Raw genomic sequence first — 25,429 nt, 5'->3', positions numbered from 1 at the left:
TTTTTTACAGTTAAAATTTTCGTATTATATTTAAATAAATGAAAAATAGTATTATTTTAATAAATTTGCCTATTAATGGTCTATTATTATTCGGGCGTAAGAAAAATCGATCTATATATAAATGCAGAAACTCCATCAAATATAAAATTGAAGCGCCATCTTAGCGTAGGACATCCACCGCGAGAAACAAGACAACAACCACTCTACGCCGTCTTAACCGCCATTCTCTTCCAACATATGAACTACCTTTCACTTGGCTAGAATCCTCCAAATCCTACGAATATAAACCCCCCTTCAAAACACAAGACAAACTCCAAATTAACCGCTGCAACCTCCCTGTCCAAACCCTAACCACCGGCGCCCTCTTCCTCCACGTTGCTACGGTGAGTTTGTTTGATTTTTCTTTTAATTACACTTGTCTAATTTTCTAGCAATATGATGTCATAAAAGTTCATTCAATTAAAATTTTCCTTAACTCTGTAGGAAAATGCTTTCTGGGGTTAGGATTGTACCTCGTGATCAGATTGATAAGGTATAATCTTCAATTTCTTTTTCTTTAGCTATTTTTATTATTAAAGTTTGCTCAGTTGATTTTTTGTTTCTCTATATTTGGCACTAGGAGGAAGATGAAAAAGTATGGTAGTAAAAAGGAGAAACATAAAAGGAAAAATAAAAGTTCTGTGTATAGTGATTCTTCTGACGATGATCTTGAGAGAATAGGAAAAGGGTCTAGAAGAAATAAGAAGTGGTATTCATCTGACGAGTATTCGGGCAAAAGCGAGAGCGAAGGGAGTTCTGATTCGGATAAAAGAGGCATATGAAGAGGAGAAAGGATAAGAGAGGTAAAAATGATAGTTCAGGGGATGAACTAAGCGGTAGATCTAAGAAATGGTCAAGACGGAAGAAGAAACGATATTCTCCGGCATCTGAGGAATATTCATCTGAAGATGAGAATCAAAGACGAAATTCAGGAGTTGGAAAGAAAAAGGGTAGGGGAAGACAATTTTTTGTTTTGAATGATTGATTATAGTTCATTTGGGACATTTATCAATTATTATTATTATTATTATTATTATTGCTTTTGATTTGCAGATGATGGTAGAGAATATTCTTCTTTGAGAGAGAATGAGATTGAAAGGAAAGAAATTGGATTAGAATGGATGCTTAAACCTGCATGTAAGCCTGATAAGAAACCTTCAGAGCCTGTTGAACAACCTGAGGAGCCTCCTACTGAGGAGGTACAACACTTGTGCTATTATTATAATGTCTCTTTTCCCCTTTTATTTTTTTTGACAAATGCTTGCTGCCGGAGATATAATTTTTTTTACTTTAAAGCAAAAGAATATCTTATCAGTTTTTAAGTTCCTTTCGTGTTTGGGAAAAGATTCCTACTCTTTATATGAGGATTTGATAAGCTTCATTCTCTTGTATATTACTGAAAATTGCTTTAGTTATGTTCCACTTAGGAGTGTTCGAAGCAAGTTTGATTGTATATCATGATTCATAGATGCATGGGTTATGCATTCTTTAGTTTCTGCCTTTGTATTTTATGAGTGTATGAATTTTTAGGTGACAATAGTACAAATACTTTTACCAGATAAAGACGATGCATCCTAGAGAGTTGAATCCATATCTGAAAGATAATGGAACTGGTTATCCAGAGGAAGCCGATGAAAAGAGAGCTGCTGCTGACAAGCTTTTATCTTCTTCAGTTGTGGGGGATGGAGGTGCTAGTTGGAGACTTAAAGCTTTGAAGCGTGCAGAAGAGCAAGCCGCTCGAGAAGGACGAAGCATTGAGGAGGTAATGTTTCTGCAGTCTTTACTAATCTTCAGGGAAAATTGTATCATGGAAGGGTGCTGTTCTTTTTACAGTAGAAAGCATGATTCAATTAGCCTTTACTGTCAAAACTATACAGGTTGTGCTAGAACGTTGGGGTTCTCTTGATATATTGGCGGAGTATGGAGCATCTCGTAGAGCTGCTGCACCTCGAGCCCATCTGCATGCTATAAGAAATAGAAAGCAGGGCCCAGATGATGAGAAGAAAAATGTTGCAGACAATCCGAGTGAAAGAAATTCTAAAAGGGTACTTGCAATGACACCTAGCTCGGTTCACAATATGTTAGTTTAAATGAACAAAAAGTAATGCTTGCACTCCAGTAATCAAGCAACATTAGATGTTCTAATCTTTCCTATGGTTTTGATTGCCAGAACACTACTCGAGACTATCTGCGGGATGTATCTCTTCGACATTCTGAGATGAGGGCCCCAAAAGTCCGTGATTCATTATCTTGGGGAAAACGAAAACACCAAAATAGTCCTGCTAAAAGTGCTGTTGCTACATCAACTGCAAATAAGTTTACCGATGATGGAAATTTCATGCAAGAATTTCTTCATAAGCAGGGGAATGATGCTATTGCATCTGGTTCACATGCAAATGATGATGGAAATGTGGTTTCCAAAGTTATAGCATCAGAGACTAACGAACGTAGTGAAGCTACTTCAATTTCAAAGGAAACTTTGAGCATAAATCAATTGGCAGCTAAGGCTTTGCAGCTTCAGTTGAAGGGAAAGCATGAAGAAGCTGAGAAACTTCTGGTAAGACAACTTCTTGCTTTCGTACAGTACATTGATTTAATTGAGGAGTTTATTGATCCAATGCTTACTGATATATATCAAAGTTTTGTTATTGCATTATTTAATAGAAAGATAATCTGAGGCAAATCCTCACATGTTGAGATTATAACGGTCAAATGTTTTCTGGATCTTGAAAGTATAGTTAGTTAAAGCCTTTTGTTGAGGTGTACTACAATCTGTTGTCTAGGTATTAGAACCCTGTTTAACTTTACAGAACTAAAAAGTCGTAAGTTTTAGTTGTTTCCATATACACCTTATGCATTAAATAACTTGGAACATTGCTTTTCTCTCCTATTTAAAGTTTTAAGTATGGGGCTTAAGTTTTTCTATGGTTAATGTAATTTGTTTTGGTGGTTTGTTTTTTTTATTAGCTGGAAGTTGAGAACTTGAAGGCTAAGCAGAGCACTGGAGATCATGCCACTAAGCAGCAGAATGTTGACAACATACGCAGGTAATTTTTCATCTTTATATTTCATTGGTATTCCCAATTCTGAAACTTCTGTTTCAAATGAGCTTAATGTAGTGAGCTTATAGCTCCCTAAGAGACTATCATTCAGTATTTCAAACGTAGTAAATTGCAAAGTGTTTAGTCTTTCTTTTCAGTGACTTTTTTAATAAAGTAAAAAAACGAATTCCCTTCTGTAACGTTGCATTCTAACTTCCATTTCAATATCCTTTTACATTTTTTCCCTTTGCATCTTACAAATAATTTCTCTTCGGATAATAATTTTTTTATTTTATCTAGATTTGTAGTTCATGATGAATCGGTTAGGAAAGGGAAGGATGATGATGATTCTGATAGGCATCTAGCCCGAAGAATAATGCAGAACAAACAATTTAGTTTATCTGGTCAGGCAGATGATGAATATGACTATGAAGATGGTCCAAGCAGGAAATCCCGAAAGAAGGGCGGGGCAAGCAATCAGAAGGTCTCTGGAAACAATCATTTGGCTAGGCGTATATTGACTCAGCAAGAGCGCTGTCTGTTCTGCTTTGAGAACCCCAACAGACCAAAGCATCTTGTTGTTGCTATAGCGAATTTCACATACTTGATGCTGCCTCAGTGGCAGCCTGTTGTGCCAGGTCACTGCTGCATCTTACCAATGCAGGTACTCTGTCTATGGTGTCTTCATCGATCTCTTTGCTTTAGTGCTTAAACGTTAACTACATCAGACTTGTTATAAAATGTGATCTTTTTAACTGCAGTTCATGGCTTTAAAGGATTTTAGTATTATTAATAGGGTCTTTCCATTTGCATTTCATGCCACCTAACCTAAATAGTATTGATTTTGATATGTGAAGCATCATGATGCATTGATTTTATGTGGGCTATACTGTTTGGTGTATCCTTATTCAGAATGCAAACTCTTTTTCCCTTGACAGCATGAGTCGGCCACGAGAACAATCGAAAATAATGTGTGGGATGAAATTCGCAACTTCAAGAAATGCTTAATTATGATGTTTGCCAAGCAAGATAAGGAGATGGTTTTCTTGGAAACTGTGATGGGATTGGCACAACAGCGTCAACATTGTATGATCGAATGCATTCCTGTGCCACGGGAAATTGCAAAGCAGGCTCCAGTGTATTTTAAAAAGGTAAGGTTCTCTATTCATTATATCTATTGACATTTGTGTCCAAAATAGTTCACATTACAATTTGTAACACCGGTGGTGGAGATAGCGCCTTCTGTTGTTTGTGACATATGAATTTGGTTAAAGATTTAGTTAGCTGAGTAGCAATAAGTTATTCATTTTCATGTTATAATATATAGTTCAAATGCATTCGTTTTCTGTGTGATTCGAAGACAACTTTCTCAGGCAATTGATGAAGCCGAAGATGAGTGGAGCCAGCACAATACAAAGAAGCTGATATTCACGAGTGAGAAGGGATTGCGCGGTTCAATCCCAAAAAATTTCCCATACTTCCATGTTGAATTTGGTCTAAACAAAGGGTTTGTTCATGTTATTGATGATGAAAGCCAGTTCAAGAGTAGCCTTGGCCTCAATGTTATAAGAGGTATGCTACAATTGGCAGAGGAGGACATGTACCGGCGTCGGAGGCACCAATCTGTGGAGGATCAGAAGCAGGCTGTCGCCAATTTTGCTCGCAACTGGGAACCTTTTGACTGGACAAAACAACTCGACTAAATTGAAAATTCGACCATGTGTAATTACATATGCAAAAAAAAATCCTTTAAAATTTTATTTTAGAACCTTCAGAATATTTATTCTTAGATTAAGATTTTTCATGGAGAATTTATTCCTGAGCCCAAAACCCCGCTTTCTACGTACATGAAATAGGGTCACTCTCTTTTCTTCTGATTATGTCTTCAATTACTATGACGCTACGAGGCTCTGGGTATTTCTTGGATTGTTTGAAATCCTTGAAAGTGCCGTACTACATCATCCATACCAAATGTTTAGAGGAATAAAATGATCGTTTCATATTATAAAATAGTGAAAAAATTTGTTAAGTTCAAGGACCAGTTTATTGTAGTTTGTTAAGTTTAATGATTATTCTGATAAAATTTAATGACTATTTTATAACTTTTGAAACTTTAGTGACTGAAGGGATCATATCAATATAGTTTAGTGGTCGCTTTTGTACTTTACCCAAAAGTTAAAAGGAAAAATTAATAAATAATGCTAAACCAAAACGATTATTGCAGGCATTGAAGCTTGGGTTATTGTTGTTTATAAGTAGCGGTTGGCATTCAAGTGACAACCATGCACCGTGGTTCCTTGGAAAAACTGTGGACAAGAGCTGAAGATGAAAGTTTTCAGGTCTATTTTCAGAAGCACTAATTTTGTTGACCATTGAAGGACGAACCTTTTTACGACATTGGTAACTGAATTAAAATTGTCTTAGTTTTGCGATTAAAATAGAAACACATCAATAATTGTGTAATTTATTCAAATATTATAGAAACTAATTCAAATCTGAAAAACTTAAGAGCCCTACTATTTCTTACCCAATTTAGTTTCCAAGTCAACAATAAATATAATCCTTCTTTTTTTTATCAGGAGAAAAGGCTCCTTTCTTTCCAAGTTGCTCATAATTTAGATCTCTTGGTTGCATTCTTTTTCTTCTTTAAATTAATTTTGTATACTAAATTAAATTTTCAATTATTCATTTCTGAAACGAAGCATATAATGACTAATTAGTCCATGTACCCGACAAGGAGACAACAAAATACCAAATCAATAAACAATTTTAAAAAATCAAACAAACGAAAATTAACATTTGGAAGGAAATTTTCAGACCCATCAAGTATCAAAATTACTCAGACTAGAAAGACTAATTTTACATCATTAATTCTGTCCATATCTTGGTACAGATGTTAAAGAGTTTACGGATATTCCAATTCGAGGCCAACAAACAAAACACACAAAAAGGGAGGGGCCACACCATTGGGCTAGAACATGATATATATATATATATATATATATATATATATATATATTCAACTAGATACTACTTGCGTTTAGCTCTCTTTTGACCCCGACCCCTGCCTGCCGGAATATCCTTTGATGTGCTTGTGATGTTCTTTGCAGCTTCTTCTTCACTTTCTTTACCATCGCTTCCACTATCATAGCTCTCTGTTTTATCAGTAGATTCTTCCTCATCCACCGAAGCTTTTCCTTGTTTCGAGAGCTGATCTCGATGCTCCCTGAGTTTTGCCTTCTTTGAATTCAACACCCCAAGGAACTGGAGACAGGAGAAAAACCAATTCAGTCATAATGTCGGAAGAATGAAATGAAAAACTGACAATAATCTTGTATGTGTTCAAAGTAGATGTGGTAAGGAATACAATTTTGATACTAAAAGAGTCCAAAGAAAAGAGTCAATTAGGGAAGACTTCCGACAAACGGCCTACTTTCTAGCAGATAACATGGGATGTTCTGATACAGTAACATATTCATCCTTACTCTTCTAAAGCAAAAACTCAGAGATTTCTTCTTCACCACCTAACCGGATAATAGCATCAAACGGGCATATCAACTGGAAGTACTCATAAATGTTTGAAACCTGAGGGAAATTGACAACATGATAACACCAACAGAAAACTGGCAGCCCAAGGAAGACTAATAGAACATATATATCAGATATGTCTGGCCATGTTGCTTGGCTCCCTAAACTGTTGGAGCAGTGTGGATGTTCACAAGTCGAACTCATCATTCTAAAATAAGGATCCCATTCCTCTCAAATTCACTAAAATGACCAGAGAGGTCAGTTCATTCTTCAAAATTTGAAAGTACCTTTATTTTAACACTAGCTTTGCAGTAATTATCAATGGTTAAGATTTTTCTTTGAAGTTTTACACACAAAACACAGTTTTAACTTGTAACAAACATAATACACTGTTTTTACTAAAAACAAACGCAGCTCTCCCTGATCTAAAATTGGCTAAGATTTATAGGTGATGGTTTTTCAGATATCTTCTTGCTAGTATGGTTTCCCATAATAGCAAAGTCAGATAAGATCCAATAAGCAAAGAAAAAAAATTAGAATCAAATCAAGATTCAGTTCAGCTTGATATATACTCTAGAATTCATCAAGAGATCAAGAAAAAAAGAGCTGAAATATGAAAAGGAAGAGTCCAATACAAGAAATATATACAATGTAACAACTGAACCAAACAAATGTTATTTATCAACTATATTGCTCCATCGAGAAATTACCATTCCCAAAAAGAGAACATAAGAAAAAAAACTGAATAGAAAACAAGAAGATGAAGGCTCCGTCCTAACAAATACTCATCCATCTTTGTATTCACTTTAAAATTCCCTTATTTCATTAGCTTGCCTTCAAAATAACAGAATGGCTTAAACATGGAGAGGGATGCAGAGGACTAATTGAAATGGTTGCTCTTAATCATTTTACTCTGTTAAAACAATTAAAAACACAAAGATTTTGCATTTGATTATGTGGATGGGCTGACATGAACATGCTAAATATTTTAGTAGCATACCTTTGCATAGATTTCTGATTCAAATTCCATCTTCTCATTAGTAAATCTCTGACTTTGTTCTAAACATTTCTCAGCTTCCACTTTTAGCTTCTTTAAAGATTGAGTTTTCCTAACCACTTCTTCCTGTAAAATTCTCAATAATTAATTATCTCCCAACAGTATCATTAAGACATAAAACTAAATAATTAATTAACAAACAACAAAAAGCTGAAGAGCTTATGATTGAACTAATGGAAGCAAAAGCGATAAGAAAATAAGACATGGAAAAAAGGGAAAAATACTACACTTAGACTAATGTTTGCATCCATAAGAAAATCCAGAATTCCTGCAGTAATCTTTTGGCTATCAGGCGCCAGCTGGAATTTCCATCGCCATTCAAGCTTAGTTCCTTCCTTCTCGAAAGTCCATGAAAGCTGCAACAACAAGATGAGAATAAAATTAACACATCATACGAGTTTGAAATTTATCAGTTACTATTGCATTTTATACCTCTGTTACCAGAAGTGAATATTACCCCCAACAATTTTAGAATTGGTACACACTATCTCAATTAAGGAATGCTGGCGTTTCACAGCTATTGAATTACGTTTCATATATAAGCAGTGATTTTCCTTCTAATTTTCTTTCCTTGTACCTCCTGGTAACATTATTGTATACTCCTAAGGAAAAACAAATTCAAATCAAATTCTTCTAATTTCAAATTCATAGAAAAGGAAACGCTAACTCTTTTGTGATCATCGCCGGCGTCAACGAACCGGTAGACTGAACAGGGCTGTTGAAACCCTAAATACCGTTCGGCTAATTCAATATACTCAGCGACCGGCTGGTCCCACTGAGCCGCTCTTTCCTGCACTTCCTCCTCCGTCGCTGCCACAAATTCAAAAATCATTTAACTAAAAATAGAAGATATTCGTATCAAAATCGGGGGAAACTTTGTCAAAGAGGCGGAGAAGTACCGTTGCAGACCCAAGCGCGGAGGCCGTCGGTGACGGAGAGATCGAAGTGTGTATCAAACCACGTGCCTTTTACGAAGAGCGGATTGGTGCTCGGGATTTCAAGCTTGAGACAACTGTGTCTCGCCGTTTCCGTTGCCGTTGAGCTGCTTTCCATTGCTTTGGTGGTTAAAGAGTTTAGTTCATTTCTGTTTGTTTCCAGATGGCCTTTATGGCGTCTTCCCGCTCTCTTCGCTGGTGCTTTTGAAAAAGCAAAAGGAAACTTGCTATGCAATCTTTTATTTACCTATTTATTTTTTATTGGAAATTTTTGCAACAAGAAAATTTTCAACAAAAAAATAACTTTTAAGTCGACATTAGGATCCTAATGTGATATTTTGGGCCCATACAGATTTAGAATGGTATGAAAACAATTTTTTTATCTTTTTTTTTCTCTTCTTAAATTTAGATCTAAACTCGATTTTTGCAACAACAAAAAAAATAAATGATCAAATGAAATAGATCTAAAGAAAGGGGCTTTGTATTACCCCTTAAAAAATTTTGTCATCCACAACAATTACAAATATTAGAGAGTTTCTTTCTAAAGAAAATCTTTCAGTCCCCTAGGGTTTAATTGTTTTTCTGTTTACAAGAATCCCTTTGAGTTTTTCTCTATTTTTTTCACTTGTTCTCTTCTTTGATTTTTGTTTCAATTTTTTTTATTTGTTGGTTGCTCTCTTGATTTTTTCTAGGTGATCGAAAAAATCCCTCTTTAATTGTGGAAGGAGGCCTTCACTTTTATGGAGGCCAAGAATTTTCCTTTAGATCGGAGGAGAGTGTCTCAGAGGTAGTGAAAGAGGTCGATTGTGGTGTCAGAGGAGGTAGACGATAAACATGAGTAGCTAGGGTATTAATGGGATAATTAATCCTCTCAATTTTTAAGATATTATTAGATTATTTGATTGACTCGATCGAAAAATCGATAGCAATTTAAAACTTGACAGTGATTTGACGCTGGACACTTAGGCCTTTGGTGATAGTTGACTATTAGGAGGCGTTTGGATGGGGAATGTGAGATTCTCCTGGGAATGGAATCTACATTCACTCGTTTGGTTTGGCAAGAAATGTCATTTCCGGTAATGTATTATTACAAATAGTAGATTTTTTGGGGTATATTACCGGGAATATCATTACCTCCATTCCCTTAGGTATTGTAACATTACCGGCGTTTTGGACTAAAATGACCTTAAATATTTATTTTTTTTCAAAAATATCATTCTTCTGTCATTGAATAATAAAAATTTTACGAAGATTAAATTATAAATTTATCCTTAAATTATTTTAGATTTACAAAAAAAGTCTATAATTAAATTTTTATATGAAGGTCAGGGATTAAAATAAAATTTTACCATTTCATTAAACATTTTTTATATTTTTAATTTTGTAAAAAAAATTATATAAATATTATGAATTTAAATGTTTTAAAGAAAATGTATAAATATTTTCTAACTTGTAATATTATACAAATATATAATAAGGACAATTTGGTCAAATATACATTTCAATAATCTTTTATTCCTTTAACCAAACATGGTAATCTTACATTCCTGCTAAACCAACCAAACACAAAATACAACATTCCCAGTAATCCTATTCCCTGGTAATCTTTTATTCTCACTGGTAATCTTACATTCCGTGAACCAAAGGTACCCTTAGGTGGTGTTTGGTTCGCATGAATGTTTATGAGAGAATTGGAATCTGTGAAGGAATTGGAAACTGTCAGGAATTGGAATCCAATTCCATATTTTGTTTGGTTGGAATGAAATAGAATTGGAATCCAATTCCATATTCTGTTTGGTTCGCAGACATGTCAAATGAATTTAATTCCAGTAATATAAAATGACAGAATTGCCCTTCTTATTTTTTTGGTTTTATTTTAGTTTGTTTTACAACTTACATGTAGTAATGTATTATAAAAAATTAAAAAGTGTTAAATTTTCATTTTATTGATTGATTATTCATTTCAATAAATTATAAAAATCATGCTAATAAACATCATAAGTTAAAATCATCGCAATCAAAATATGTTAATAAGTTACCAAAAGATAGAGCAAAATTTCGATACATTCCAATCGGAGTATGTTAATTAGTTATCAAAAAATATACCAAAAACTATTTTTATTCAATATATGAATTATAAACCCGATCCGACACGACACAAAATAATAATAAAATTATTTTTATTTAATAAAAACATTGACTTAATTGGAAAAAATTATATATAGAGGGTATTATTGTAATTATTCCTAAATATATAAGGTAGAATTATATATTTTTTCGGGTCGGTCCGATTTTTTTCACCCTAAACCCGAACCCGACCCGACCCGAATATATAAATTAGAAATCTGACCCGACCCGAAATAATAAAAAATTATTTTTATTTCATAAAAACAGTTAATTGAAAAAAATATATAGAGGGGTATTATTGTAATTATTCCTAAACATATAAGGTAAAATTATATTTATTTTCGGGTCGGTATTTTCACCCTAAACTCGAACTCGACCAAACCCGAATATCACACTTAAAAAACGACCCGACCCGACCAAAATAAAGTTTCACCCGACCCGACCCGAATATATGAATTAGAAATCCGACCCGAAATAATAAAAAAAATATTTTTATTCAATATATGAATAAATTACCAAAAGATTGATTAGGGTAGTATGGTCAAATTTCAATTCCCTCCAACAAGGGAATTAAATTCCATCTATTCTTGGATGGAATTCACTTTCCCTCATTTGATGGAAAGTTGAAGCCATGAGGGATTCCAATTCCCTTGGAAAACTTGAACCAAACATGGGAAAGTTGTGGAATTGAATTCCAATTCCCCCAATTCCATCCAACCAAAAGCCAACTTAAGTTTCTCAAACCCTAATTTTAATGTTAGACAAAATAAGGTTTGAGGTCCGAGTTTTGTTTTGGTTCAAGGTTAGCCTGCTAGATCTGCAGCGGGCTTGATGTTAGGCCAACTGGATTTAATAAAAAAGGTAAATGGTTAGATGATTCAGTTTGGACTAAAGATTCAATTGGATTTTAGTTTGATCTTGTATTTGGATTTTTAAGATTTGGATATTTAATGATTATATTTGGGTTTTATTATTTTTGGGTAATTGAGAATTGGTTTTATGTTTCAATTTTTCTCTCTCTCTCGAATGAGAATAAAAACATTAGCAAGTAAAGTATCATCCTAAAATTGGATTTTAAAATTCGAGCTACCAAAACCAATATTCAACCAATTCATAACATTTGAGATTCGGTTTGAAACTCAAGATTTAAACAATTAGATGTCTAAGCAATTCACTTTCTAATGTGTAATTAATAAGGACTCCTAATTGATCTTCAATCACCTTTAATTCGATTTAATTTATAAATTTATATATTTTATTATAAAATAAAACTCAAATCTGACACAATGTATTAATTTATATAAATTAATAATATACAAATTTGTAAATTATCAATGCATAAAAATAAATCCTTATCGAAAATAGTTGTATTGGTGAAAATAATTCCTTCACTAAAAAAACTCTATCAAATTGCCACCTCTAAATTGACTAGTAGTTTCAAGGGATGGATGATGATAAGATTAAGAGGTGATGGTCAGCAATCATAGCCGTTGGTACTTATAATCTAAGGACGATGGACCAATAAAACTGATCAATCATATGTATTTTTACCATGGAACATGACTCCTACGATAAAAAATTAGTTGACCCCTATTCCCATATGTAATAGGGTGAGGGGGAGGTAAGGTAGTAGGCTGCTCCCAACGCCAGGTTGAGAGCATCAGAATTATGAATTTCCCACCGTGAGACTCGATCCCACAACCACAAGATTAAGAGACTTACGCTCTACCAACTGTCTTAAAATGCACCCTCCCTTTACTCCACTATTTGCTCTCCATTTCTTCTTTCTCCACACCTAATTATTTTCATTGTTTCACAGCTCACCAAAGCTCGCCTTTGGACTCACCTCATCTATAATTGCCCCTATCTTCTCTTAATATCACACTTAACCTAATAATGAATAATATTAATTCGAATATGTATTTGAAATGCATAGGTTTATTATTTTTGATAAATTACTAATTTAATATTGAATTTTCTTATCACTCTTATTTTACTCATTGGACTAAATTTAATAACTTAACTTTATTTATTAAAATTTTCAATCACCCTACCGTTTTCTTCTTAACTATGTGATAACATGGCATATTTCACAGCCCAATTGCTTGTTTTCCACTCATTTGTCTCCATTCTCCATCGCCTATTTGTTGCTCGCCAATCTCACATCCATCCTCTTTCATTTCGGCTTCAGCGACCATAGTCGTTATTCTCCACCACACTCACTCTTCCACAACGCAAACTTGCACTTTGCTCTGTGTACGTTTACATCTACCCACCTAAAATCATTACTCAAACCCTTCGTCTACTCCTCGCTTCAGGTTTGCTCCCAAAACACAAAATTTCCAAGTCTCATACCTTTGCTTCTAGTAATCCAAGCTCGTTCTTTCGGATTCTCTTTATTTAAGTTTAGGACATCAAGGGCAAAGCATTATAGCAACATAGACTTAATAGTCTGAAATGATAACAAGCTTGAAAGTGGCAAATCCATTCTCAAACCACGCATCATGGTCATGAATGGAGAAGAATATCCCCATGCCAGTTACAATCCAAATCCATACGCTTACCATATAAAGAATAACTAGTTCAACATAGATGAGATAGAGGGAAAAGGAAAGAATAGCGATATTGCGGTGAAGAAGGTGATGAGAAATACCTAAGTCCTAACCATGGTTGGCATGTTAGAAGAGAAGAACCCTAAGGAACCAAAATAACTCCCTAGGGTTCCATGCAAATGCTTTGAGCTCCACATCCATTCATGGAGTTACTACTAAATGCAAAAAGTCAAACACTAGTTATGGTTTAATGAAAAAAGCAGCTAATACTTCCAAAAGTTTAGTCACTGTGGATTTACAAGTAGATACAAGTGTTAGTAAAACATTACCTTCCATTTCCCTAAGGGAAGACGGTGTTTACTTCACACATGTTATAATAAGATCTAAAGTGACGTTTTCAGAAAAGAGAAAGAAAATACTTTTAAAAATATGACTACATGTTCTCCTAGTATCTAAATCCCTATGATTAAGGTGGTGTTTGTTTTCACTGTTTAAGGTCTTCAAAGCTCTTATATCTGCGTCACGCAGACATTGGGCTTCGCAGACCATTTGTTTTTTAGAAGACATAAGCTCTTCTAACGTCTGTGTGTCCTCTTCTTGGCGCAGACGTGGACTTATGTCTTCAAATCTCTTCTAACCTCTTCAAAGAACCATTTTTGCTATTAATTTTTTAAAAATTATAAAATATCATTAAATTTAATGAATTATTACAAAATAGTCACTATAATGTTATAATAAATTATAAAAGATCGATAATATAATAATTATTTTATAGTATTTAGATAAATTTATTAATAATTTTATAATCTTTTAATAAATTTAATAAGTATTTTTTATAATTTTTTAAACTTTATTGACGAAAATGATAATTTGTACATAACTCAACGATATCTAATATACTTTATTTGAAAAAATATTTTAAACTTAGTAAAAAATATTATGCAATTAAACTTAGTAAACTTTTTTTTATATGAAAACTTAGAAAATCACGGGGACATACAATTATTAGCATTAAAAAACAAAATAAATATTTTAATAAAAAAATATTCACACTATTGAAAAATCTGATTCTTATCATTTAATTCTGGTAAAGTACGAAAGTCCCTTTATACAAAATAAATAAATAAAAAACAAATAATATATTTTTTATAAATAGAAAAATACTAATTGATGTATATTATATGGAGTATATTATATATATTTTTTTTGATGTTACTAGAATCGGATTGTACCACTCGAATAAATTAAGATGATTTAAATGATATTATAAAATCGAGTATTGATATATTTTTGAATCGATAATAATTGAGAATTAAAATATAATTTTTTTAACAATTACTTAAGCCGAAACAAACATATTGAATTAAAATCAAATTGATTTCATTATCGATTGATTTAATAATAATTTTTAAAATGATATATATTATTAAAACCAAAATCTAATAGTCCGTAGATGTAATAATTTATAATAATAAAATTCATATAATATTTTTTTAATATATTTTTTTAAATAATAAAATATATTAGATATTGTTGAGTTGTATACCAATGATCATTTTCGTCAATAAAGTTTAAAAAATTATTAAATAATTATTAAATTTATTAAAAGATTATAAAATTATTAATAAATTTATCTAAATACTCTAAAATAATTATTATATTATCGAACTTTTATAATTTATTACAACATTATAGTGATTATTTTGTAATAATTCATTAAATTTAATGACATTTTATATTTTTTTAAAAATTAATAGCAAAAATGGTTATTTGAGTATAGTTTAAAAAAATCAGTTTATTTATATTTCAGTTTATTTTAGCAGTCTGCAGATATTAAAAAACAAACAGTCTTCTTCTTGCAGACTGCAGACTTTTGGTCCACATCTTCTGTTACAGATGCCTGCAAATGTGGTCCGTTGACTGCAGACCTTTTACCTCTGTAAAAACAAACACCACCTAAATATCAATGCACAAAAAAGGGAATAAATAACTTGGAGGCATACAATGCCCTCAGTTTTTGCTAAAAACTGCTTCATTGTCAAAAAGAGGTGATTAGTCATTTATGTGAGACTTGATTTTTGTGTTGTTGAAATATACAATTGTTGTAAACCATTTAATTTATTTTGTTTACGAGCCTTGCCTAGGCTAAAAGTAACAAAAATGTGTATTTTAGTTTATCTTTTCTATGGCAAAAAAACTTTTCCCAACTTAGTTGAGAATAGTTAAAGTTGACATTTAGATAAAATTTTGCTTTCGTTCTTTTAATGGAACCCTTGTTTGAAAACGATGCAGTAGGACAATACAAAATAAACAGAAACATGCGTGACCCTCCAATTTTGGAGGTGGTTTTTTGCCCCTATGGGGGGTTTTCCCAGTGCTCAAAAGAGAGAAAAAGAGGGATTGTTGTGGAGACGGTGGTTGGGGTGTAACACCTTATTCCCGTATTTGTTATCGAATACGAGTCATGAATGCCACATGAAACATTTTAAAAATATTTCTTGTCTAATTTTCACTAAAATTTTATTTCTTTTAAATTATTGACAATATAATCATAACAAAATATATAAATGTCGACACCATTTCTTATAACAAAATAAAAATACTAAGACTTCTAACAATTGATGGGAGTCGCCACCAATCAGTTTAGGCTGATTGGACCACCAAAAATTGTTCAGGTCTTCGAAAACCAAAATTGAGGTCGAAGGCCCAACGATTTTATTAACAAGAGATGTAATTATTATATGTGTATAATTTGGGATGAAATTGGAATGTTTAGAAAGTTTGAGGACTAATTTATGATGAAGGTCATAGTTTGAGGATGGAGTCAAAATGTTAAAAAATTTGAGGACTAATTTAGAACTGTAATCATAGTTTAGGTATGAAATTGAAACACTTAAAAGTTTAGAGTCCAATTTAAAATGAGGATCATATTTTGAGGACATGTGATGCAAATAAATTTTTTTAATCGAAAGAACGCCTAGAAAGGCTAAGCTAATGGAGCATGGCTGTTATATAGTTAATCATAAAAGAAAATTGCAAATCCCAATCCTCTTTCCTAAAAAGATTCCTAATCCTCCGCACTAGTGTTAACCGACCACAACATACCTAGAATCTCAGGAAAACAAATGTTGCATGTAGTGTGGATATTTTTAGGGTGTGCATATATATATATATATATATATTAATAACTTAAAATTTTTGTATAGAATTAGTATAAATAAAATTTTAAAATAAATAAATATTTAAAAAAAATATTAAATTTTAAGATCAGCACATGCTAGTCTTGAACATGGAGTACATCAGCCACTGGCTGTGTGCAACAAACAAAACAACCATTTAGTCTACCAAATGCATCTGTGCGGAACTATGCTCCACACCCAAAGTTTGTTCACCAAAACTTTAATGTGAAACTCCCAAAATTTAAAAACCATTATTAAGTTACATATTCAAACAATTTTTTTAGTATGGATATATATATATAATCTTAGAATGAGTACAATTAATATAACATATAATTATCATTAAAAATTATATCTCAGGATAAATATTTATCCATCCTATCCATAGCCTGGATCCGCCCTCGATTAAGATTAACAAGAGTCGAGAGCAGTGGTGAATCCACTAAGATCCCATGGTGGGTTAATGCGCATAATGAAATTCGAATTTTCTTCAGGTAATTATTTATTTTACTTATTGTATCCCCTAAAATTTCTTTTGTGTTCATTCATACAAAATTGGGAAATTCAAACTAGTAGGGTATGGCGTATGGGGGTGAAATTGGAAAATTCAAAGCAAATAAAGGGGTAGGTATCAAATCAAGTTTAATAGAGAAGGTGTTAGGGCTTTATCAAAAGGGGTTCAAAAGGAATAATCAAAGATGGGATGGGTGGGCTCATCAATTATTATAAACCTTCTTCTCTTTCTTAACTTTTTGGTTAAGATACGAACATCTTTTGGACAGATATGACAACTCCATTGTGTTTATGTAGCAACTAAACTCACCAACTAATCCCCCAATATTATAACCCCTTGGGATGGTGTGTTAGTGAGAGGTCACTCTCTAGGAAATATATTGTCTCAAATTTGTATCATTTTGTCATCAATCTTTAGTCGACGGAAGCTTAATAATACTCGCACCAAATTCTACATGATTTCCCTTTTTGGTGCATGGTTAACTACAACTATCAAACCTCCATTTCACTTGCTCAATTATCACACTAAATGTTCCCAAAGTTTTTGTTTAGGTTTTATTTTTAAAAGATGAGAATAAAATTTTGGGTAAACTAAACGTTTAGTACCCCTATTATTACTTTTGTTCCATTTTGATCATCCAACTATTTTTTGTTTCAACATCATACCTAATGTTATGTTTTGGTTTCATTTTGGTTACTCACCGTTAAAAAATTAATGGTGATATTGATGTGTCATCATAAGATAATGCTACATCATCATTGTTTTTTTTAATATCATGTCAGCAACTCTGTTGATTTGTTAACGATGTATGACCAAAATAAAACCAAAACGTAACGATATATATGATTTTAGAAGATAATAGTTAGGTGATCAAAATGAAACAAAAGTGATAAAACATATAGTTCACTCTAAAAATTTTAAAGTTAGACAATATTTTAAAAGACCTCATGGTATTGTGGAAATAATAATACTTCCTCTGTCCCACTTAAACGGTTTATTATTGATTTGTTTTAATCAATTTTTTTAAATTTTGTCTTATTATTATTTAAAATTTATCGATAAAAATATGAAAAAATATTTTTTAAAAACCTTTAATCAAGTCGTTTTGAAATATATATTTTATAAATTTAATTTTTTAAAATATTTTTATGACAAATTTAGTAAGAGGGGATAATAATATATAACATAAAATTGGATTAAGGGCACTCGTCATGCTAAATTATCTTTTTATGATTGGGTCTTTTAATGGAACAAATGTCAATTTGATGTTAAAGTGCAGATAAATATAAAGAACAATTCTTCAAGTTGTTATATCAATGATAATCAATGGTATTCCAAGCTTCATTCCTATACATTTAATTAAACTGAATCTTAAAACTAATTGCCCAATAGTCTCCATCTAATTTAAATTAAGTTATATTAATATATATATATATATATTATATATATATATATATATATATATATTTTTAAAATTCTATCAACCTTAGATTCATCTTTACACTTCTTGTCAACTGCCAAGTCTTCGAATTACATAAATTAAAGATATTTTCTCCCTTTTTTAATGTAGATTTACATACGTATAATGTTGGTAATACAAAGAATGTAGAACTTCATAGTAAGTTTTGTCGTATGTATACATCGCCTATGTCGCCACCGTACAACCTAATCTAGTTATCTAAGTTGCCAATATGATAACTACATATACTCTAAAATCCGATCCATTTATTTTAAATAAGAATAATGCCACATTGGTAAATACACTTTGATAAAATATCAATATGGTATATATTTTGAAAGTGGCTAATATGATATGTATTTTATAAAATATATCAATTATCATTATGTATTATTAAAATATTTGAAAATTTTAATTGATTGATTTGATACTTACCAATATATTAATCTATATACCGTAATAATACACTAAATGATTGTTCGTTTATGGCACTTACAAATAATGTTAACCCAAACTATAATAATACGATATGATAATGTACATATTGTATTAAATATTTCAAAACATATATAATTACCATATTAGATATTTATTAAATTATATTTATTATAGTATGTCAAAAAAATTCCAAATTACATTTTAAAAGTACATTTAATAAATTAGATATATATTAAAATATAGGTACAAAATGTTATATTATTCCTTTCAATATGTTTAATGTTAAAATATAAAATATCATGTACTACTTAAATTATATATAATTAAAATATTTGATCTGTAAAGTTTTCTTTTAAATATACTTTTCATCCATCTGAATTTGATTCGAGTATACTATGATTTTACTCATCATCTGGTTCGATTTGAGTTTAAGAAAGTTTTATCTACTCAAAATCCGATTCGATTTTTGTAGGATAAAAATCATCTCCCTACCCATACATATATAATTTAGTTTTTATTAAATAAAATAGAGATCTAATTAAAAAATATAAAAGAGAGATATTATTAATTATCCCTAAATATATAAAAAGTCAATTATACTATTATTATCATATCAAGTATAGTCAGTTAATTTTCACCCTAAACTTGAACTTGAATCGAACTTAAATATATATATATATATTTAAAATCTCAATCCTATCAAGTTGAATTAGATCGAATCCTCAGATTCAAATTACGTGTCCATCTTTAAATATGATATTAATATTTTGACCCAGTCAATTATTTGAAATATAGGGATTAAAGTATGAGATAATGTCAAATGTAATTAATAAAAAATATTAGCAAAATTAAGAGAAAGCCAAAAGGAAAGCCAAAATTTAGGGAAATATTTTTTAAAAAAGATTATATGATTCCAGCATCAACTCACCTTTCTTATTATTATTATAATTTCCGCCATTAAAAATAGGGTAAATTATACATTTAGTATTTAAACTATCAGTTTTGATTTGTTTTAATACTAAAATTTTAATATTTTCAAAATCATGCATAACGTTTAGTTTTTGTTTCATTTTAGTACTCCCATAAAAAACTTAACATTAAGTTTTGAAAAAAAAACTAAAAGTATAGTTATTAAAAAATACCAAAACTGATAGTTTAGGAACTAAACGCATTAAGTTTTTAACGCGGAACCTAAAATGAAATAAAATAAACGTAAGGTATGATTTTGAAAAACTTGAAGGTTTAGGTGCTGAAATAGACCAAAATGTATAGTTTAGCTACTAAACTCGTAGTTTACCCTAAAAGAATCAGATAAACAACGTTAAGTGACAACGTTAACACCGACGAAGCAGGTACATATATAATAAACAGAAACATTCTCAAACACATGACCAAAAGGAGCACAGACACAGCGGGAACAGCTCAATAAGGCGAATCAAAGAGATTTTTGTTGTTCATCAAACCGGACCAAAAGCGTGAGTAATTTACCACTCATCCCCCTCTCCCATTTCAAAACTTGTGATCCCTTCTTCTTCTTGGATTAAATACACGTTAAAAATTTCCGTTTAAAAAAAAAAAATTTCCAAATCTGTGTTTGAATGTTTTTTTTCATTGTTTGATCTGAACTTAGATTCATTATTTTCCTGCATTCAGAAAAAGGGTGTTTTTTGCTTTGGTTTTGTTTGGGGTTATAGATTTTGTTTTTTGTTTTACAATATTCACACAAATCGGATGACACTTTTCCTTTTTTGAGTGGTTTCGAGGGATATTGCTGTGATGTGAAAATAATGAAAATTTAATGCCAGTTTAGTTGAGTTGAAGTATTGGATTGTTTTAAGAAACTCAGGTTTGTTTATGTATAGCATTTTAGGTTCTCTTTTGCTTTTGATTTTCCAGGAACCAAATGGAGAGTTAGTAACCATTGCTGGTACAATTATCATTTTTTCTGTCCTTTTTGGAGGGTTGAATGAGATTCCTAAGCCTCGAAAGTGCATATCTGTGTTTTTAAGTAGATAGCATTACCGGTTTTCATTAGGGACATCTATGATTACATGTTACAATCTTGGTGTGAATAGAATTGATTTTGGAATCAGTCCAGGTTTTATCAATTTCCTTTGATTCTAAATTCAAATGATAGGAATATCTTTTGTTCTATCAAAACAAAGTTCTCCATTCTTTTTCCTTTGCTTTGGTGTGGCTTTTGACTTATGATTGTTGCTTTATGCTCTGTTGTGATTATGATTGAATTGACTTATTGGACTTTTATGAGAATTATGGACAAAGCAATCCCTTTTAATAGATGCAAATGATTCCTTTTTCCTATAATTTTTACAAAGTCTGTACGGTGTAGCCTGTGAAGGGTCGCTGCATGAACAATGTCAGTTGATTTTTTCCATAAAGAAATCAAGATGTCTTTCCTGGTCGGTGAAGCCAATTTCTTTTTATGCAAAAGTATTTTCATGTCAATTGTCAAGGTTTATTTTTTGGTTTAGTGTGAATGTCTTTGGTATTTGCTCCTCTTTCGCCTCGAAAGAACTATTCATCTTTCACAGTATCAGTTCTTTGATTCCCTTTTAGTGATTAGTTTCATTCCTGATGATAATTGAGGTTAGTTTACGGGAGAGGAAAAGCCTTGGTCTTGTATGGAGCTATGTTACATGGATATTTCATTTTCTCTATACTGTGTCCAATGCATATCCAACATTGTTATGGGAGTATAATCCTTCAAGTATATAGAAAAATATCATATAAATGATTGTGCATATTAGACACATACCCTTATCTAACACTAACTATTAGCGTGGATAATGTAGGTATGGAGCATACCTAAGAATCAATTAATAAGCCTATTAAAGAGCAATCCTGTCAAAGTGCAGGGCTTTATTAGTGCTGAGGAAGAGAGATACTTTCTTGAAGTCTTTCTCTAACTGCAAGCGTTGACTTTTCACTTGATCATATCTGATATTCTCTTTATGTACCATTTGAATTGCAATGAAGAAATTACTCTATAACTTCTATATTTGGGGTCTATAGAATCTATATTATTCCTTCTGTTCTATCTTCATTGGGGTGATTGAGATAAAACTTTATTATGCCATTGCATCTAAAGATGATGATTGCTCTGAAATAGCATGATTTCCATCAATCTAATGGTGATTAAACTTGTTTATGGTTTTCTGTAAATAAGCATCAATATGAGGTTTGATGGCATTTTGGATGTTGCAATTGAAATGTGCAGTTCAATGGGAGTAGAAGTTACTGATATCTGCATGGACAAGCAATCAGATTCTATAATAGTGCAGTCAAATGGATTTCACTTGATTCAAATGATGAAGCATTCATAGTCATCACGATGCCATGCAGTCATATGTGAACGGGGATCCTGATCTCCAAGGTACAGAAGAAGGCTCTGAAGCAAAAGAATATGAGGTGAAGGAATGCACTACTGAAAATTCAGTGCTGAAATCTGAACTAAGTCACATTGAGAACACTAAGGAAGAGCAAAGCATGTTAAGCTCCAATCTTGACACTGGCAAAGCAAAGTATAAAAAATCAAGAGTTTCCAAGCATGAATCAAAAACATGCTGCAAATATCCGAACAAAGCACACTGTTCCGCATCCTTTGCCCTTGCAACTGAAAAGCGTGCTTCATCTGGAACTCGTCTGGCATCAGCTGAAGCTTGCACTGGGACTGGTTTGAACAAATCTTCTAACACAACTGGTGCACTTCATCCAGACCCAAGAAAACAGAATCAGGTAACCTTCCTCATTAAAGATATCGCTTTCTTTAAAGTCCCCGATCCATGGGAGTGCAAGTAATATACTTGAGGCACAGGCCTTGGTCAAGTTATGTGTTAGAATCTGTATAAATTGATGAAAACTATATTGATTGGTAATCTGCAAAATTTTCTTCCTCTGGATCTTTAATTCATTTAACATTTGTGCATGCTCTTAATGAAAACCTGAAGGAAGCATCGTGCCGCAATTAATAGCCTGCACTTTTTTAAAGTATAAATTCAGAAATGGAGATGTTTACAAAAGGGAATAATAAACTCAGCAGTGAATCATTGATTGATCAACTACGAGCATAGAAATACTTTCCTTTGTTTTCTCTCCCTCATAGTTGCTCATGAAGTGTCTATGTTTGCCAGCAGCCACAATCGGTCTTGAGGAAACCTCTGCAACCTAATAACAAGAAGCATCCTGATGATGATGAATCTTATTCTGTTAATTCCATATCCTCTTTTACTTGTATTTTAAGCTCACTTATGCTTTTTCTACACTTGTTTGTTGTTATCTTTGACATGCTGTCTTTCTGTTCAAATTCATATGTTCTATATGTAGGGTACTTCTGTTTGAAAATTTGGTATCGGGAATGTTGATATTATCTTCCAAAATGTCCACACGTTCTGCTGTTGTAATTGAGAAAAAAATTGCTCAATTAGCAAAAAAGTTGTCAAATTATGAACACTAAACATGGTTAAATGGAAACGTTATTGTCAAAAATTTGTAAAAAATGCATTAGATTTGATGGCACTGCAAGCCCATGGCAAACATGGATTCATCTATGTCCAGAAATCACAGATGTTATCCCTTGACTATACAAAGCACTTTGGAGTCTTCCCGGACTGCTAAGCCGAAGTCAACTGTTGCATCAGCTCTACATTTCGATGTTCTGAGCGTGCGGAGAAGAGGAAGGGGTATTGCTGTGACTTGGACATGATATTGCATCTGCCTTCAAATTAGCATCTGCAAAATCGAAACACAAATCCTTGTCTCACTTTGTTGTTTCTTGTAGTTCTATTCGAAACTGGAGGAGAAACACCAAGCTCTGGAGGCCGAAAAAACCCAAAGTGAAGCCCGGACTAAGGTGCAACAGCTCACCATGCTACCTACATCTCTCTCTGTCTCTATCTCTCATGTCTACTTTTTAGTTTACTGTCCGAGGCAGATGATTAAGTTCCTAAATTATTATTTCCCCCTTGCGTCTTACTTGAAATTTTTTTGAAAACTTTCAAGGAAGAGATGGAGGCAGCCATCAAGCAATTCAGGAAGAGTTTGGCATTCAAGGCAAGTCCAATGCCAAGCTTCTACCATGAGGGACCACCACCAAATTGAGCTGAAAAAGGTATAGTACGATTTTCATTGATCTTTATCCATAATTAACCTGGCCAAACAGTTAATTCACTATTTAAGTAGATATCAGCAACAATAAGTGTATAATTCATTGTCAATGAAATACATACTCAGCATTTTTGCTTAAATTTTGATATGTGTTTTGTGTGCACGCCAGATGCCACCAACTCGTGCAAGTCTCCGAAGCTAGGTCGGAGGAAGAGTTGTAGTGGTCCAGTCACTTCAAGTCAGGGTGAAAGGTAAAAGGTGCTTATCACAAAAATCGTCACAGTTTGGGTAGTCTAAGAGAAGACATTATCGCCGCCACTTTTGGTTCAGCAAACAAAAGAATCAAAACAACGTCCAGAATGGCAATGGTCCATTGAAATTCAAAGATGAATCCTTGAAAGCACAAGAGATGAGTGAGTCAATTCCACCCAAGGCAAATGGCCACACTGACTCGGACATTAATTTCCTAACTTGAGTTTCTGGTGAGTTTTCTAATTTAAGGGGAATGGCTTATTCCTCGTTTTCTCGTGATTTCACTAAGAATGTTTATTTTGTGTCTTAAAGCTGCAAAGACTTGTTTTTTGGGTTGTTATTAAGTGTAAATTTCTGTAAGTTATGTTCATATATAAACGTCCCTGATTTGCTGTAATATTTCAGTCAAGACACTCCAATTCACTTATTTGAACAATTCAATAAAATTTTATCATATTTTCCTTTCTTTTTATTTTCCAAAACAGACTTAAAATAAGAAGTTAGAGTAGTCCTTTCTATACACATACTTGAGTTGATAATTTTTTAATATTTTATATATAAATAATTAAACCGTTGAATTTTATTAATTCATTTTCTATAAACTTTAAGCTGTTGATAACTAAATCCACGATGTAATTGTAAAAGGGCTGAATCAAAAATAGTTGATGATCTAAATTCTCAATTCTCGTTTAAAATAATTAATTCAACAATGGCTGAATCAAAAATAGGGATTGAAGTCTTGAAGTTAATTCGGTAGTAGAAGAGAGTATTGTTCCCTTTAGAGGTATTGGGTTCGAGTAATTATATTTGTAAGATGTGTATGCATTGTCAATGACTTAGAAAGATTTTGAACACATACTATCATGTAATCATTCCATATAATTAAAGAAAATGGTTAAATCAACTTTCGATTAGAAAAATCACGTAAAATTCTAGAATGAATGTCATTGGATTTAGGGTTTGTATATTTAAATCGTGATTGGGATTCGTCGGTGGTTGGTCATCGGCTTGAGGTGTGGTCGAGAGTAAGTTTCGTTGACCGTAACGACGACAACAAAGGACGATGGTCGGCGTGGGTATAGGGACTGTATTTAGAGTTCTTTTAAGTTGTGATATTTTTAAAATTTGAAAAATATTGAGTTTTTTTTTAAAATTATAATTATAGTTTTTATTTTAAATAAATT

At 32.1% G+C, this 25,429-nt stretch overlaps 1 protein-coding gene and 2 pseudogenes across 1 annotated transcript; 2 read left to right on the top strand and 1 right to left on the bottom strand.

Annotated features, from left to right (window-relative positions):
- The first annotated feature begins 323 nt into the window (after positions 1–323).
- LOC120189647 lies at positions 324–17,751 on the top strand (annotated as a pseudogene).
- Positions 6,073–8,770, bottom strand: LOC120189648 (DNA repair protein XRCC4-like). The gene is made up of 5 exons (XM_039192866.1): positions 8,565–8,770; positions 8,333–8,475; positions 7,893–8,021; positions 7,609–7,731; positions 6,073–6,344 (listed from the first exon to the last, which is right to left on the bottom strand). The coding sequence occupies exons 1-5, from the start codon at positions 8,716–8,718 to the stop codon at positions 6,111–6,113; spliced, it is 783 nt and encodes a 260-aa protein (XP_039048797.1). The 5' UTR covers positions 8,719–8,770; the 3' UTR covers positions 6,073–6,110.
- A 2,517-nt stretch (positions 17,752–20,268) lies between the features above and the next one.
- On the top strand, positions 20,269–23,592 carry LOC120189487 (annotated as a pseudogene).
- Positions 23,593–25,429: the final 1,837 nt, after the last annotated feature.

This window comes from Hibiscus syriacus, unplaced genomic scaffold (assembly GCF_006381635.1).
Source record: "Hibiscus syriacus cultivar Baekdansim isolate YM2019G1 unplaced genomic scaffold, ASM638163v2 tig00116958_pilon, whole genome shotgun sequence".
NCBI classification, from domain to species: Eukaryota; Viridiplantae; Streptophyta; class Magnoliopsida; order Malvales; family Malvaceae; genus Hibiscus; species Hibiscus syriacus.
Note: the sequence above shows the minus strand (reverse complement) of the source record. Positions and strands in the feature narration are given on the sequence as shown.